Raw genomic sequence first — 12,270 nt, forward strand, 5'->3', positions numbered from 1 at the left:
GAGAGAGAGAGAGCGGGCGAGAGAGCGGGCGAGAGAAAGAGGGCGAGAGAGAGAGAGCGGGAGGGCGAGAGAGAGAGAGCGGGAGGGCGAGAGAGAGAGCGGGAGGGCGAGAGAGAGAGCGGGAGGGCGAGAGAGAGAGCGGGAGGGCGAGAGAGAGAGCGGGAGGGCGAGAGAGAGAGCGGGAGGGCGAGAGAGAGAGCGGGAGGGCGAGAGAGAGAGCGGGAGGGCGAGAGAGAGAGCGGGAGGGCGAGAGAGAGCGAGCGGGCGAGAGAGAGCAGGCAAGAGAGAGCAGGCGAGAGAGAGAGCGGACGAGAGAGAGAGAGCGGACGAGAGAGAGCGGGCGAGAGAGAGAGCGGGCGAGAGAGAGCGGGCGAGAGAGAGAGCGGGCGAGAGAGAGAGCGGGCGAGAGAGAGAGCGGGCGAGAGAGAGAGCGGGCGAGAGAGAGAGCGGGCGAGAGAGAGAGCGGGCGAGAGAGAGAGAGAGGGCGAGAGAGAGAGAGAGAGGGCGAGAGAGAGAGAGAGAGAGAGAGAGAGAGAGAGGGCGAGAGAGAGAGAGAGAGAGAGCGGGCGAGAGAGAGCGGGCGAGAGAGCGGGCGAGAGAGAGAGAGAGGGCGAGAGAGAGCGGGAGGGCGAGAGAGAGCGGGAGGGCGAGAGAGAGCGGGAGGGCGAGAGAGAGCGGGAGGGCAAGAGAGAGAGAGAGAGCGGGAGGGCGAGAGAGAGAGCGAGAAAGAGCGGGCGAGAGAGAGAGCGGGCGAGCGAGAGCGGGCGACAGAGAGCGGGCGGGCGACAGAGAGCGGGCGACAGAGAGCGGGCGGGCGACAGAGAGCGGGCGGGCGACAGAGAGCGGGCGAGAGCGGGCGGGCAACAGAGAGCGGGCGGGCGAGAGCGGGCAGGCGACAGAGAGAGGGCGGGCGAGAGCGGGCGACAGAGGGCGAGCGAGAGCGGGCGAGCGACAGAGCGGGCGAGCGAGAGCGGACGGGCGAAAGAGCAGGCGAGAGAGAGAGCGGGCGAGAGAGAGAGAGCGGGCAGGTGAGAGAGAGAGAGCGGGAGGGCGAGAGAGAGAGCGGGAGGGCGAGAGAGAGAGCGGGAGGGCGAGAGAGAGAGCGGGAGGGCGAGAGAGAGAGAGCGGGAGGGCGAGAGAGCGGGAGGGCGAAAGAGCGGGCGGGCGAGAGAGAGAGAGAGAGCAGGCGGGCGGGCGGGCGAGAACAGGCGGGCGGGCGGGCGAGAACAGGCGGGAGGGCGAGAGAGAGAGCGGGCGAGAGAGAGAGAGAGCGGGCGAGAGAGAGAGCGGGCGAGAGAGAGAGAGAGGGCGAGAGAGAGAGAGAGAGCGGGGCGAGAGAGAGAGAGAGGGCGAGAGAGAGCGGGAGGGCGAGAGAGAGCGGGAGGGCGAGAGAGAGCGGGAGGGCGAGAGAGAGCGGGAGGGCGAGAGAGAGCGGGGGGGGCGAGAGAGAGCGGGGGTGCGAGAGAGAGCGGGAGGGCGAGAGAGAGAGAGAGAGCGGGAGGGCGAGAGAGCGAGAAAGAGCGGGCGAGAGAGCGGGCGACAGAGAGCGGGCGGGCGACAGAGAGCGGGCGACAGAGAGCGGGCGGGCGACAGAGAGCGGGCGACAGAGAGCGGGCGACAGAGAGCGGGCGGGCGACAGAGAGCGGGCGAGAGCGGGCGGGCGACAGAGAGCGGGCGAGAGCGGGCGGGCAACAGAGAGCGGGCGGGCGAGAGCGGGCAGGCGACAGAGAGAGGGCGGGCGAGAGCGGGCGACAGAGGGCGAGCGAGAGCGGGCGACAGAGGGCGAGCGAGAGCGGGCGAGAGAGAGCGGGCGAGCGACAGAGCGGGCGAGCGAGAGCGGACGGGCGAAAGAGAGGGGGCGAGAGAGAGCAGGCGAGAGAGAGAGCGGGCGAGAGAGAGAGAGCGGGCAGGGGAGAGAGAGAGAGCGGGAGGGCGAGAGAGAGAGCGGGAGGGCGAGAGAGAGAGCGGGAGGGCGAGAGAGAGAGAGCGGGAGGGCGAGAGAGAGAGCGGGAGGGCGAGAGCGGGAGGGCGAGAGAGAGAGCGGGAGGGCGAGAGAGAGAGAGAGCGGGAGGGCGAGAGAGCGGGAGGGCAAAAGAGCGGGCGGGCGAGAGAGAGAGAGAGCAGGCGGGCGGGCGAGCGAGAACAGGCGGGAGGGCGAGAGAGAGAGCGGGCGAGAGAGAGAGCGCGGACGGGCGAGAGAGAGAGCGGGCGAGAGAGAGAGCGGGCGAGAGAGCGGGCGGGCGAGAGAGCGGGCGGGCGAGAGAGAGGGCGGGTGAGAGAGAGGGCGGGCGAGAGAGAGGGCGGGCGAGAGAGAGAGCGGGCGAGAGAGAGAGCGGGCGAGAGAGAGAGCGGGCGAGAGAGAGCGGCGGGCGAGAGAGAGAGAGAGCGGGCGGGCGAGAGAGCGGGCGGGCGAGAGAGAGAGCGGGCGACAGAGAGAGAGCGGGCGAGAGAGAGAGGGCGGGCGAGAGAGAGCGGGCGGGCGAGAGAGAGCGGGCGGGCGAGAGAGAGCGGGCGGGCGAGAGAGAGAGAGAGCGGGCGGGCGAGAGAGAGAGAGAGCGGGAGGGCGAGAGAGAGCGGGAGGGCGAGAGAGAGAGCGGGAGGGCGAGATAGAGAGCGGGAGGGCGAGAGAGAGAGCGGGAGGGCGAGAGAGAGAGCGGGAGGGCGAGAGAGAGAGCGGGAGGGCGAGAGAGAGAGCGGGAGGGCGAGAGAGAGAGCGGGAGGGCGAGAGAGAGAGCGCGGGAGGGCAAGAGAGAGAGAGCGGGAGGGCAAGAGAGAGAGAGCGGGAGGGCAAGAGAGAGAGAGCGGGAGGGCAAGAGAGAGAGAGCGGGAGGGCAAGAGAGAGAGCGGGAGGGCAAGAGAGAGAGCGGGAGGGCAAGAGAGAGAGCGGGAGGGAGAGAGAGCGGGAGGGAGAGAGAGCGGGAGGGCGAGAGAGAGAGCGGGAGGGCGAGAGAGAGCGAGAGAGCAGGAGGGCGAGAGAGAGAGCGGGCAAGAGAGAGAGAGCGGGCAAGAGAGAGAGCGGGCAAGAGAGAGAGAGCGGGCAAGAGAGAGAGAGCGGGCGACAGAGAGGGCGAGAGACAGAGAGGGCGAGAGACAGAGAGACAGAGAGGGCGAGAGAGAGAGAGCGGGAGGGCGAGAGAGAGAGCGGGAGGGCGAGAGAGAGAGAGCGGGAGGGCGAGAGAGAGAGAGAGCGGGAGGGCGAGAGAGAGAGAGAGCGGACGAGAGAGCAGGCGGACGAGAGAGAGAGCGGGAGGGCGAGAGAGAGCGGACGAGAGAGAGAGCGGACGAGAGAGAGAGCGGACGAGAGAGAGAGCGGACGAGAGAGAGAGCGGACGAGAGAGAGAGCGGACGAGAGAGAGAGCGGACGAGAGAGAGAGAGCGGACGAGAGAGAGAGAGCGGACGAGAGAGAGCGGGCGACAGAGAGCGGGCGACAGAGAGGGCGGACGAGAGAGAGGGCGGACGAGAGAGCGGGAGGGCGAGAGAGCGGGTGAGAGAGAGCGGACGAGAGAGAGGGCGGACGAGAGAGAGAGCGGGAGGGCGAGAGAGAGCGGGAGGGCGAGAGAGAGCGGACGAGAGAGAGAGCGGACGAGAGAGAGAGCGGACGAGAGAGAGAGCGGACGAGAGAGAGAGCGGACGAGAGAGAGAGCGGACGAGAGAGAGAGCGGACGAGAGAGAGAGCGGACGAGAGAGAGAGCGGGAGGGCGAGAGAGAGCGGGAGGGCGAGAGAGAGCGGACGAGAGAGAGAGCGGACGAGAGAGAGAGCGGACGGGAGAGAGAGCGGACGAGAGAGAGAGCGGACGAGAGAGAGAGAGCGGACGAGAGAGAGAGAGAGTGGGCGACAGAGAGCGGGCGACAGAGAGCGGGCGAGAGAGAGGGCGGACGAGAGAGAGGGCGGACGAGAGAGAGGGCGGACGAGAGAGAGGGCGGGAGGGCGAGAGAGCGGGCGAGAGAGAGCGGACGAGAGAGAGGGCGGACGAGAGAGAGAGCGGGAGGGCGAGAGAGAGCGGACGAGAGAGAGAGCGGACGAGAGAGAGAGCGGACGAGAGAGAGAGCGGACGAGAGAGAGAGCGGACGAGAGAGAGAGCGGACGAGAGAGAGAGCGGACGAGAGAGAGAGAGCGGACGAGAGAGAGAGAGTGGGCGACAGAGAGTGGGCGACAGAGAGCGGGCGACAGAGAGCGGGCGACAGAGAGCGGGCAGGCGACAGAGAGCGGGCGGGCGAGAGCGGGCAACAGAGAGGGCGAGCGAGAGCGGGCGAGAGAGAGCGGGCGAGCGACAGAGCGGGCGAGCGAGAGCGGACGGGCGAAAGAGAGGGGGCGAGAGAGAGCAGGCGAGAGAGAGAGCGAGCGGGCGAGAGAGAGCGGGCAGGCGAGAGAGAGAGCGGGAGGGCGAGAGAGAGAGAGCGGGAGGGCGAGAGAGAGAGAGCGGGAGGGCGAGAGAGAGAGAGCGGGAGGGCGAGAGAGAGAGAGCGGGAGGGCGAGAGAGAGAGAGGGCGAGAGAGAGAGAGCGGGAGGGCGAGAGAGAGAGAGCAGGCGGGCGGGCGAGAGAGAGAGAGCAGGCGGGCGGGCGAGAGAGAGAGAGCAGGCGGGCGAGAGAGAGAGAGAGCGGGCGAGAGAGAGAGCGGGCGAGAGAGAGAGCGGGCGAGAGAGAGAGCGGGCGAGAGAGAGAGCGGGCGAGAGAGAGAGCGGGCGAGAGAGCGGGCGAGCGAGAGAGCGGGAGGGCGAGAGAGCGGGCGAGCGAGAGAGCGGGAGGGCGAGAGAGCGGGAGGGCGAGAGAGCGGGAGGGCGAGAGAGCGGGAGGGCGAGAGAGAGCGTGCAAGAGAGAGAGAGGGCGAGAGAGAGCGTGCAAGAGAGAGAGCGGGCGAGAGAGAGAGCGGGCGGGCGAGAGAGAGCGGCGGGCGAGACATAGCGGGCGAGAGAGAGAGCGGGCGAGAGAGAGAGAGAGCGGGCGGGCGAGAGAGCGGGCGGGCGAGAGAGCGGGCGGGCGAGAGAGCGGGCGAGAGAGAGAGGGCAGGCGAGAGAGAGAGCGGGCGAGAGAGAGAGCGGGCGAGAGAGAAAGAGAGCGGGCGAGAGAGAAAGAGAGCGGGCGAGAGAGAAAGAGAGCGGGCGAGAGAGAGAGAGCGGGAGGGCGAGAGAGAGAGAGCGGGAGGGCGAGAGAGAGAGCGGGAGGGCGAGAGAGAGAGCGGGAGGGCGAGAGAGAGAGCGGGAGGGCGAGAGAGAGAGCGGGCGAGAGAGAGAGCGGGAGGGCGAGAGAGAGAGCGGGAGGGGCGAGAGAGAGAGCGGGAGGGCGAGAGAGAGAGCGGGAGGGCGAGAGAGAGCGAGCGGGCGAGAGAGAGCAGGCGAGAGAGAGCGGGCAAGAGAGAGCAGGCGAGAGAGAGAGCGGACGAGAGAGAGAGCGGACGAGAGAGAGAGAGCGGGCGAGAGAGAGCGGGCGAGAGAGAGAGCGGGCGAGAGAGAGAGCGGGCGAGAGAGAGAGCGGGCAAGAGAGAGAGCGGGCGAGAGAGAGAGCGGGCGAGAGAGAGAGAGCGGGCGAGAGAGAGAGAGCGGGCGAGAGAGAGAGAGCGGGCGAGAGAGCGGGCGAGAGAAAGAGGGCGAGAGAAAGAGAGCGGGAGGGCGAGAGAGAGAGAGGGGCGAGAGAGAGAGAGCGGGAGGGCGAGAGAGAGAGAGCGGGAGGGCGAGAGAGAGAGCGGGAGGGCGAGAGAGCGAGAGAGAGAGCGGGAGGGCGAGAGAGAGAGCGGGAGGGCGAGAGAGAGAGCGGGAGGGCGAGAGAGAGAGAGCGGGCGAGAGAGAGCGGGCGAGAGAGAGCGGGCGAGAGAGAGCAGGCGAGAGAGAGCAGGCGAGAGAGCGGGAGGGTGAGAGAGAGAGCGGGCGGGAGAGAGAGCGGGAGGGCGAGAGAGAGAGCGGGCGAGAGAGAGGGAGAGAGAGAGAGCGGGAGGGCGAGAGAGAGCGGGCGAGAGAGAGAGAGAGAGAGAGAGAGCGGGCGATAGAGAGAGCGGGCGATAGAGAGAGCGGGCGATAGAGAGAGCGAGAGAGAGAGCGAGAGAGAGAGCAGGCGAGAGAGAGAGCGGGCGAGAGAGAGAGCGGGCGAGAGAGAGAGAGCGGGCGAGAGAGAGAGAGAGCGGGCGAGAGAGAGAGAGAGCGGGCGAGAGAGAGCGGGCGAGAGAGAGCGGGCGAGAGAGAGAGCGGGCGAGAGAGAGAGCGGGCGAGAGAGAGCGAGAGTAATGTGACAGTTATAATGCTGTCTTACTTCATAGCTATAACCTGTGTGAGACAGCTCGTGTCAGCATGAATATCCTCCACTTCACTAGCACTAATATCTAATAGTATCGCTTATTATGTATTAATTTAATATTTACACGAAACAAGGCGCCACATAGCGTTTGTAATCTTTTACCATCATATAAATACCTAATCAATGAAGTGTCAACTCACAACATGCCGGAAGGAGAAGGCGAGTGTATGTCTCTTACCATCACAGGTGCAGTCACAGAAGTCCCATTGTCTACGGCTATGAGGGTCAGACACAGATGGCGTTTCAGGAAGTGGCTCACATTTACCTATTTATATAACAAAATAACATGAGAAATTAGAAAACTGAATAAAACCTACCCGGTCAGCACATGGCTATTCCTACACAATTGTACTAGATAGAAAAACTAGACCTCACAAGAATATTAAGTGCTTAGCAAAAATTGACACTGACTTTATCTATTAATGAAATTATATGAGAAGAAAGCAAGCTTTATAACTTACTAACTGGCCTCAGCAGGGGATATGAGATAAGAGAACAAGCTTTATAGCTTACTAAATGGCCTCAGCAGGAGATATGAGATAAGAGAACAAGCTTTATAACTTACTAACTGGCCTCAGCAGGGGATATGAGATAAGAAAACAAGCTTTATAACTTACTAACTGGCCTCAGCAGGGGATATGAGATAAGAGAACAAGCTTTATAGCTTACTAACTGGCCTCAGCAGGGGATATGAGATAAGAGAACAAGCTTTATAACTTACTAACTGGCCTCAGCAGGGGATATGAGATAAGAGAACAAGCTTTATAACTTACTAACTGGCCTCAGCAGGAGATATGAGCTAAGAGAACAAGCTTTATAGCTTACTAACTGGCCACAGCAGGGGATATGAGATAACAACAAGCTTTATAACTTACTAACTGGCCTCAGCAGAAGATATGAGATTAGAGAACAAGCTTTATAGCTTACTAACTGGCCTCAGCAGGAGATATGAGATAAGAGAACAAGCTTTATAACTTACTAACTGGCCTCAGCAGGGGATATAAGATAAGATAACAAGCTTTATAGCTTACTAACTGGCCTCAGCTGGGGATATAAGATAAGAGAACAAGCTTTGTAAACTTACTAACTGGCCTCAGCAGGGGATATAAGATAAGAGAACAAGCTTTATAGCTTACTAACTGGCCTCAGCAGGGGATATGAGATACGAACAAGCTTTATAGCTTACTAACTGGCCTCAGCAGGGGATATGAGATGAGAACAAGCTCTATAGCTTACTAACTGGCCTCAGCAGGGGATATGAGATGAGAACAAGCTTTATAGCTTACTAACTGGCCTCAGCAGGGGATATGAGATGAGAACAAGCTTTATAGCTTACTAACTGGCCTCAGCAGGGGATATGAGATAAGAGAACAATCTTTATTTTACTAAATGGCCTCAGCAGGGGATATGAGATAAGAGAACATGCTTTATAAATTACTAACTGGCCTCAGCAGGGGATATGAGATAAGAGAACACGCTTTATAGCTTACTAACTGGCCTCAGCAGTGGATATGAGATAAGAGAACACGCTTTATAGCTTACTAACTGGCCTCAACAGGGGATATGAGATAAGAAAACAAGCTTTATAGCTTACTGACTGGCCTCAGCAGGGGATATGAGATAAGAACAAGCTTTATAACTTACTAACTGGCCTCAGCAGGGGATATTAGATAAGAAGAGAATAAGCTTTATAGCTTACTAACTGGCCTCAGCAGGGGATATGAGATAAGAAAACAAGCTTTATAGCTTACTGACTGGTCTCAGCAGGGGATAGGAAATAAGAACAAGCTTTATAGCTTACTAACTGGCCTCAGCAGGGGATATGAGATAAGAGAACAAGCTTTATAGCTTACTGACTGGTCTCAGCAGGGGATAGGAAATAAGAACAAGCTTTATAACTTACTAACTGGCCTCAGCAGGGGATATGAGATAATAGAACACGCTTTATAGCTTACTAACTGGCCTCAGCAGGGGATATGAGATAAGAGAACAAGCTTTATAACTTACTAACTGGCCTCAGCAGGGGATATGAGATAAGAGAACAAGCTTTATAGCTTACTAACTGGTCTCAGCAGGGGATATGAGATTAGAGAACAAGCTTTATAGCTTACTAACTGGCCTCAGCAGGGGATATGAGATAATAGAACAAGCTTTATAGCTTACTAACTGGCCTCAGCAGGGGATATGAGATAAGAGAACAAGCTTTATAACTTACTAACTGGCCTCAGCAGGGGACATGAGATAAGAAGAGACTGTTGTATGTGGCAGTGCCGATACTACCTAGCTTTTCATTGCAGGAGAGTAAGTGACAGTGCCGATACTACCTAGCTTTTCATTGCAGGAGGATACGGGACAGTGCCGATACTGCCTAGCTTTTCATTGCAGGAGAGTAAGTGACAGTGCCGATACTGCCTAGCTTTTCATTGCAGGAGGATACATGACAGTGCTGATACTGCCTAGCTTTTCATTGCAGGAGGATACATGACAGTGCTGATACTGCCTAGCTTTTCATTGCAGGAGGATACATGACAGTGCTGATACTACCTAGCTTTTCATTGCAGGAGGATACGTGACAGTGCCGATACTGCCTAGCTTTTCATTGCAGGAGAGTAAGTGACAGTGCTGATACTGCCTAGCTTTTCATTGCAGGAGAGTAAGTGACAGTGCCGATACTGCCTAGCTTTTCATTGCAGGAGGATACATGACAGTGCCGATACTGCCTAGCTTTTCATTGCAGGAGGATACATGACAGTGCCGATACTGCCTAGCTTTTCATTGCAGGAGGATACGTGACAGTGCCGATACTGCCTAGCTTTTCATTGCAGGAGGATACATGATAGTGCTGATACTGCCTAGCTTTTCATTGCAGGAGGATACATGACAGTGCTGATACTACCTAGCTTTTCATTGCAGGATACATGACAGTGCTGATACTACCTAGCTTTTCATTGCAGGATACATGACAGTGCTGATACTACCTAGCTTTTCATTGCAGGATACATGACAGTGCTGATACTACCTAGCTTTTCATTGCAGGAGGATACGTGACAGTGCCGATACTGCCTAGCTTTTCATTGCAGGAGGATACATGACAGTGCTGATACTGCCTAGCTTTTCATTGCAGGAGGATACATGAAAGTGCCGATACTGCCTAGCTTTTCATTGCAGGAGAGTAAGTGACAGTGTCGATACTGCCTAGCTTTTCATTGCAGGAGGATACGTCACAGTGCTGATACTACCTAGATTTTCATTGCAAGAGGATACATGACAGTGCCGATACTGCCTAGCTTTTCATTGCAGGAGAGTAAGTGACAATGTCAATACTGCCTAGCTTTTCATTGCAGGAGAGTAAGTGACAATGTCGATACTGCCTAGCTTTTCATTGCAGGAGGATACATGACAGTGCTGATACTACCTAGCTTTTCATTGCAGGAGGATACGTGACAGTGCCGATACTGCCTTGCTTTTCATTGCAGGAGGGTACGTGACAGTGCTGAAACTGCCTAGCTTTTCATTGCAGGAGGATACATGACAGTGCTGATACTACCAAGCTTTTCATTGCAGGATACATGACAGTGCTGATACTAGCTAGCTTTTCATTGCAGGATACATGACAGTGCTGATACTACCTAGCTTTTCATTGCAGGAGGATACGTGACAGTGCCGATACTGCCTAGCTTTTCATTGCAGGAGGATACATGACAGTGCTGATACTGCCTAGCTTTTCATTGCAGGAGGATACATGACAGTGCCGATACTGCCTAGCTTTTCATTGCAGGAGAGTAAGTGACAATGTCAATACTGCCTAGCATTTCATTGCAGGAGAGTAAGTGACAGTGGCGATACTGCCTAGCTTTTCATTGCAGGAGGATACGTCACAGTGCTGATACTACCTAGATTTTCATTGCAGGAGGATACATGACAGTGCCGATACTGCCTAGCTTTTCATTGCAGGAGTGTAAGTGACAGTGTCGATACTGCCTAGCTTTTCATTGCAAGAGGATACATGACAGTGCTGATACTACCTAGCTTTTCATTGCAGGAGGATACGTGACAGTGCCGATACTGCCTTGCTTTTCATTGCAGGAGGGTACGTGACAGTGCTGATACTGCCTAGCTTTTCATTGCAGGAGGATACATGACAGTGCCGATACTGCCTAGCTTTTCATTGCAGGAGAGTAAGTGACAGTGTCGATACTGCCTAGCTTTTCATTGCAGGAGAGTAAGTGACAGTGCTGATACTACCTAGATTTTCATTGCAGGAGGATACATGACAGTGCCGATACTGCCTAGCTTTTCATTGCAGGAGAGTAAGTGACAGTGCCGATACTGCCTAGCTTTTCATTGCAGGAGGATACATGACAGTGCTGATACTACCTAGTTTTTCATTGCAGGAGGATACATGACAGTGCCGATACTACCTAGCTTTTCATTGCAGGAGGATTCATGACAGTGCTGATACTACCTAGCTTTTCATTGCAGGAGGATACATGACAGTGCCGATACTGCCTAGCTTTTCATTGCAGGAGGGTGACAGTGCTGATACTGCCTAGCTTTTCATTCTAGGAGGATACATGACAGTGCCGATACTGCCTAGCTTTTCATTGCAGGAGGATACATGACAGTGCCGATACTGCCTAGCTTTTCATTGCAGGAGGGTGACAGTGCTGATACTGCCTAGCTTTTCATTCTAGGAGGATACATGACAGTGCCGATACTGCCTAGCTTTTCATTGCAGGAGGGTGACAGTGCTGATACTGCCTAGCTTTTCATTCTAGGAGGATACATGACAGTGCTGATACTACCTAGCTTTTCATTGCAGGAGGATACATGACAGTGCAGATACTGCCTAGCTTTTCATTGCAGGAGGATACATGACAGTGCAGATACTGCCTAGCTTTTCATTGCAGGAGGATACATGACAGTGCCGATACTGCCTAGCTTTTCATTGCAGGAGGATACATGACAGTGCCGATACTGCCTAGCTTTTCATTGCAGGAGGATACATGACAGTGCTGATACTACCTAGCTTTTCATTGCAGGAGGATACATGACAGTGCCGATACTACCTAGCTTTTCATTACAGGAGGATACATGACAGTGCCGATACTGCCTAGCTTTTCATTGCAGTAGGGTACGTGACAGTGCTGATACTGCCAAGCTTTTCATTGCAGGAGGATACATGACAGTGCTGATACTGCCTAGCTTTTCCTTACAGGAGGATACATGACAGTGCCGATACTGCCTAGCTTTTCATTGCAGGAGAGTAAGTGACAGTGCTGATACTGCCTAGCTTTTCATTGCAGGAGAGTAAGTGACAGTGCTGATACTACCTAGATTTTCATTGCAGGAGGATACATGACAGTGCCGATACTGCCTAGCTTTTCATTGCAGGAGAGTAAGTGACAGTGCCGATACTGCCTAGCTTTTCATTGCAGGAGGATACATGACAGTGCTGATACTGCCTAGATTTTCATTGCAAGAGGATACGTGACAGTGCCGATACTGCCTAGCTTTTCATTGCAGGAGAGTAAGTGACAGTGCCGATACTGCCTAGCTTTTCATAGCAGGAGAGTGACAGTGCCGATACTGCCTAGCTTTTCATTGCAGGAGGATACATGACAGTGCCGATACTGCCTAGCCTTTCATTGCAGGAGGATACATGACCGTGCCGATACTTGCAGGAGGATACAAAACAGTGCTGATACTGCCTAGCTTTTCATTGCAGCAGGGGCTGCTGCACGTGACCATGCCATTACTGCCTAGCTTTTCATTGCAAGACGATACGTGACAGTGCTGATACCGCCTAGCTTTTCATTGCAGGAGGGGCTGCTGCACGTGACAATGCCAATACTGCCTAGCTTTTCATTGCAGAAGGGGCTGCTGCACGTGACAATGCCAATACTGCCTAGCTTTTCATCGCAGGAGGGGCTGCTGCACGTGACAATGCCAATACTGCCTAGCTTTTCATTGCAGGAGGGG

General features: G+C 56.5%; 1 protein-coding gene across 1 annotated transcript in view; it reads right to left on the minus strand.

Annotated features, from left to right (window-relative positions):
• Positions 1–12,270, minus strand: part of LOC128659676 (uncharacterized) — a 158,260-nt gene that overhangs the window by 78,588 nt on the left and 67,402 nt on the right. Inside the window, exon 3 of the mRNA XM_053713250.1 lies at positions 6,467–6,553. Within this exon, the coding sequence (XP_053569225.1) occupies positions 6,467–6,553 (87 nt within the window). The remainder of the gene's footprint in view (positions 1–6,466; positions 6,554–12,270) is intronic.

Source organism: Bombina bombina, chromosome 5 (assembly GCF_027579735.1).
Source record: "Bombina bombina isolate aBomBom1 chromosome 5, aBomBom1.pri, whole genome shotgun sequence".
NCBI classification, from domain to species: Eukaryota; Metazoa; Chordata; class Amphibia; order Anura; family Bombinatoridae; genus Bombina; species Bombina bombina.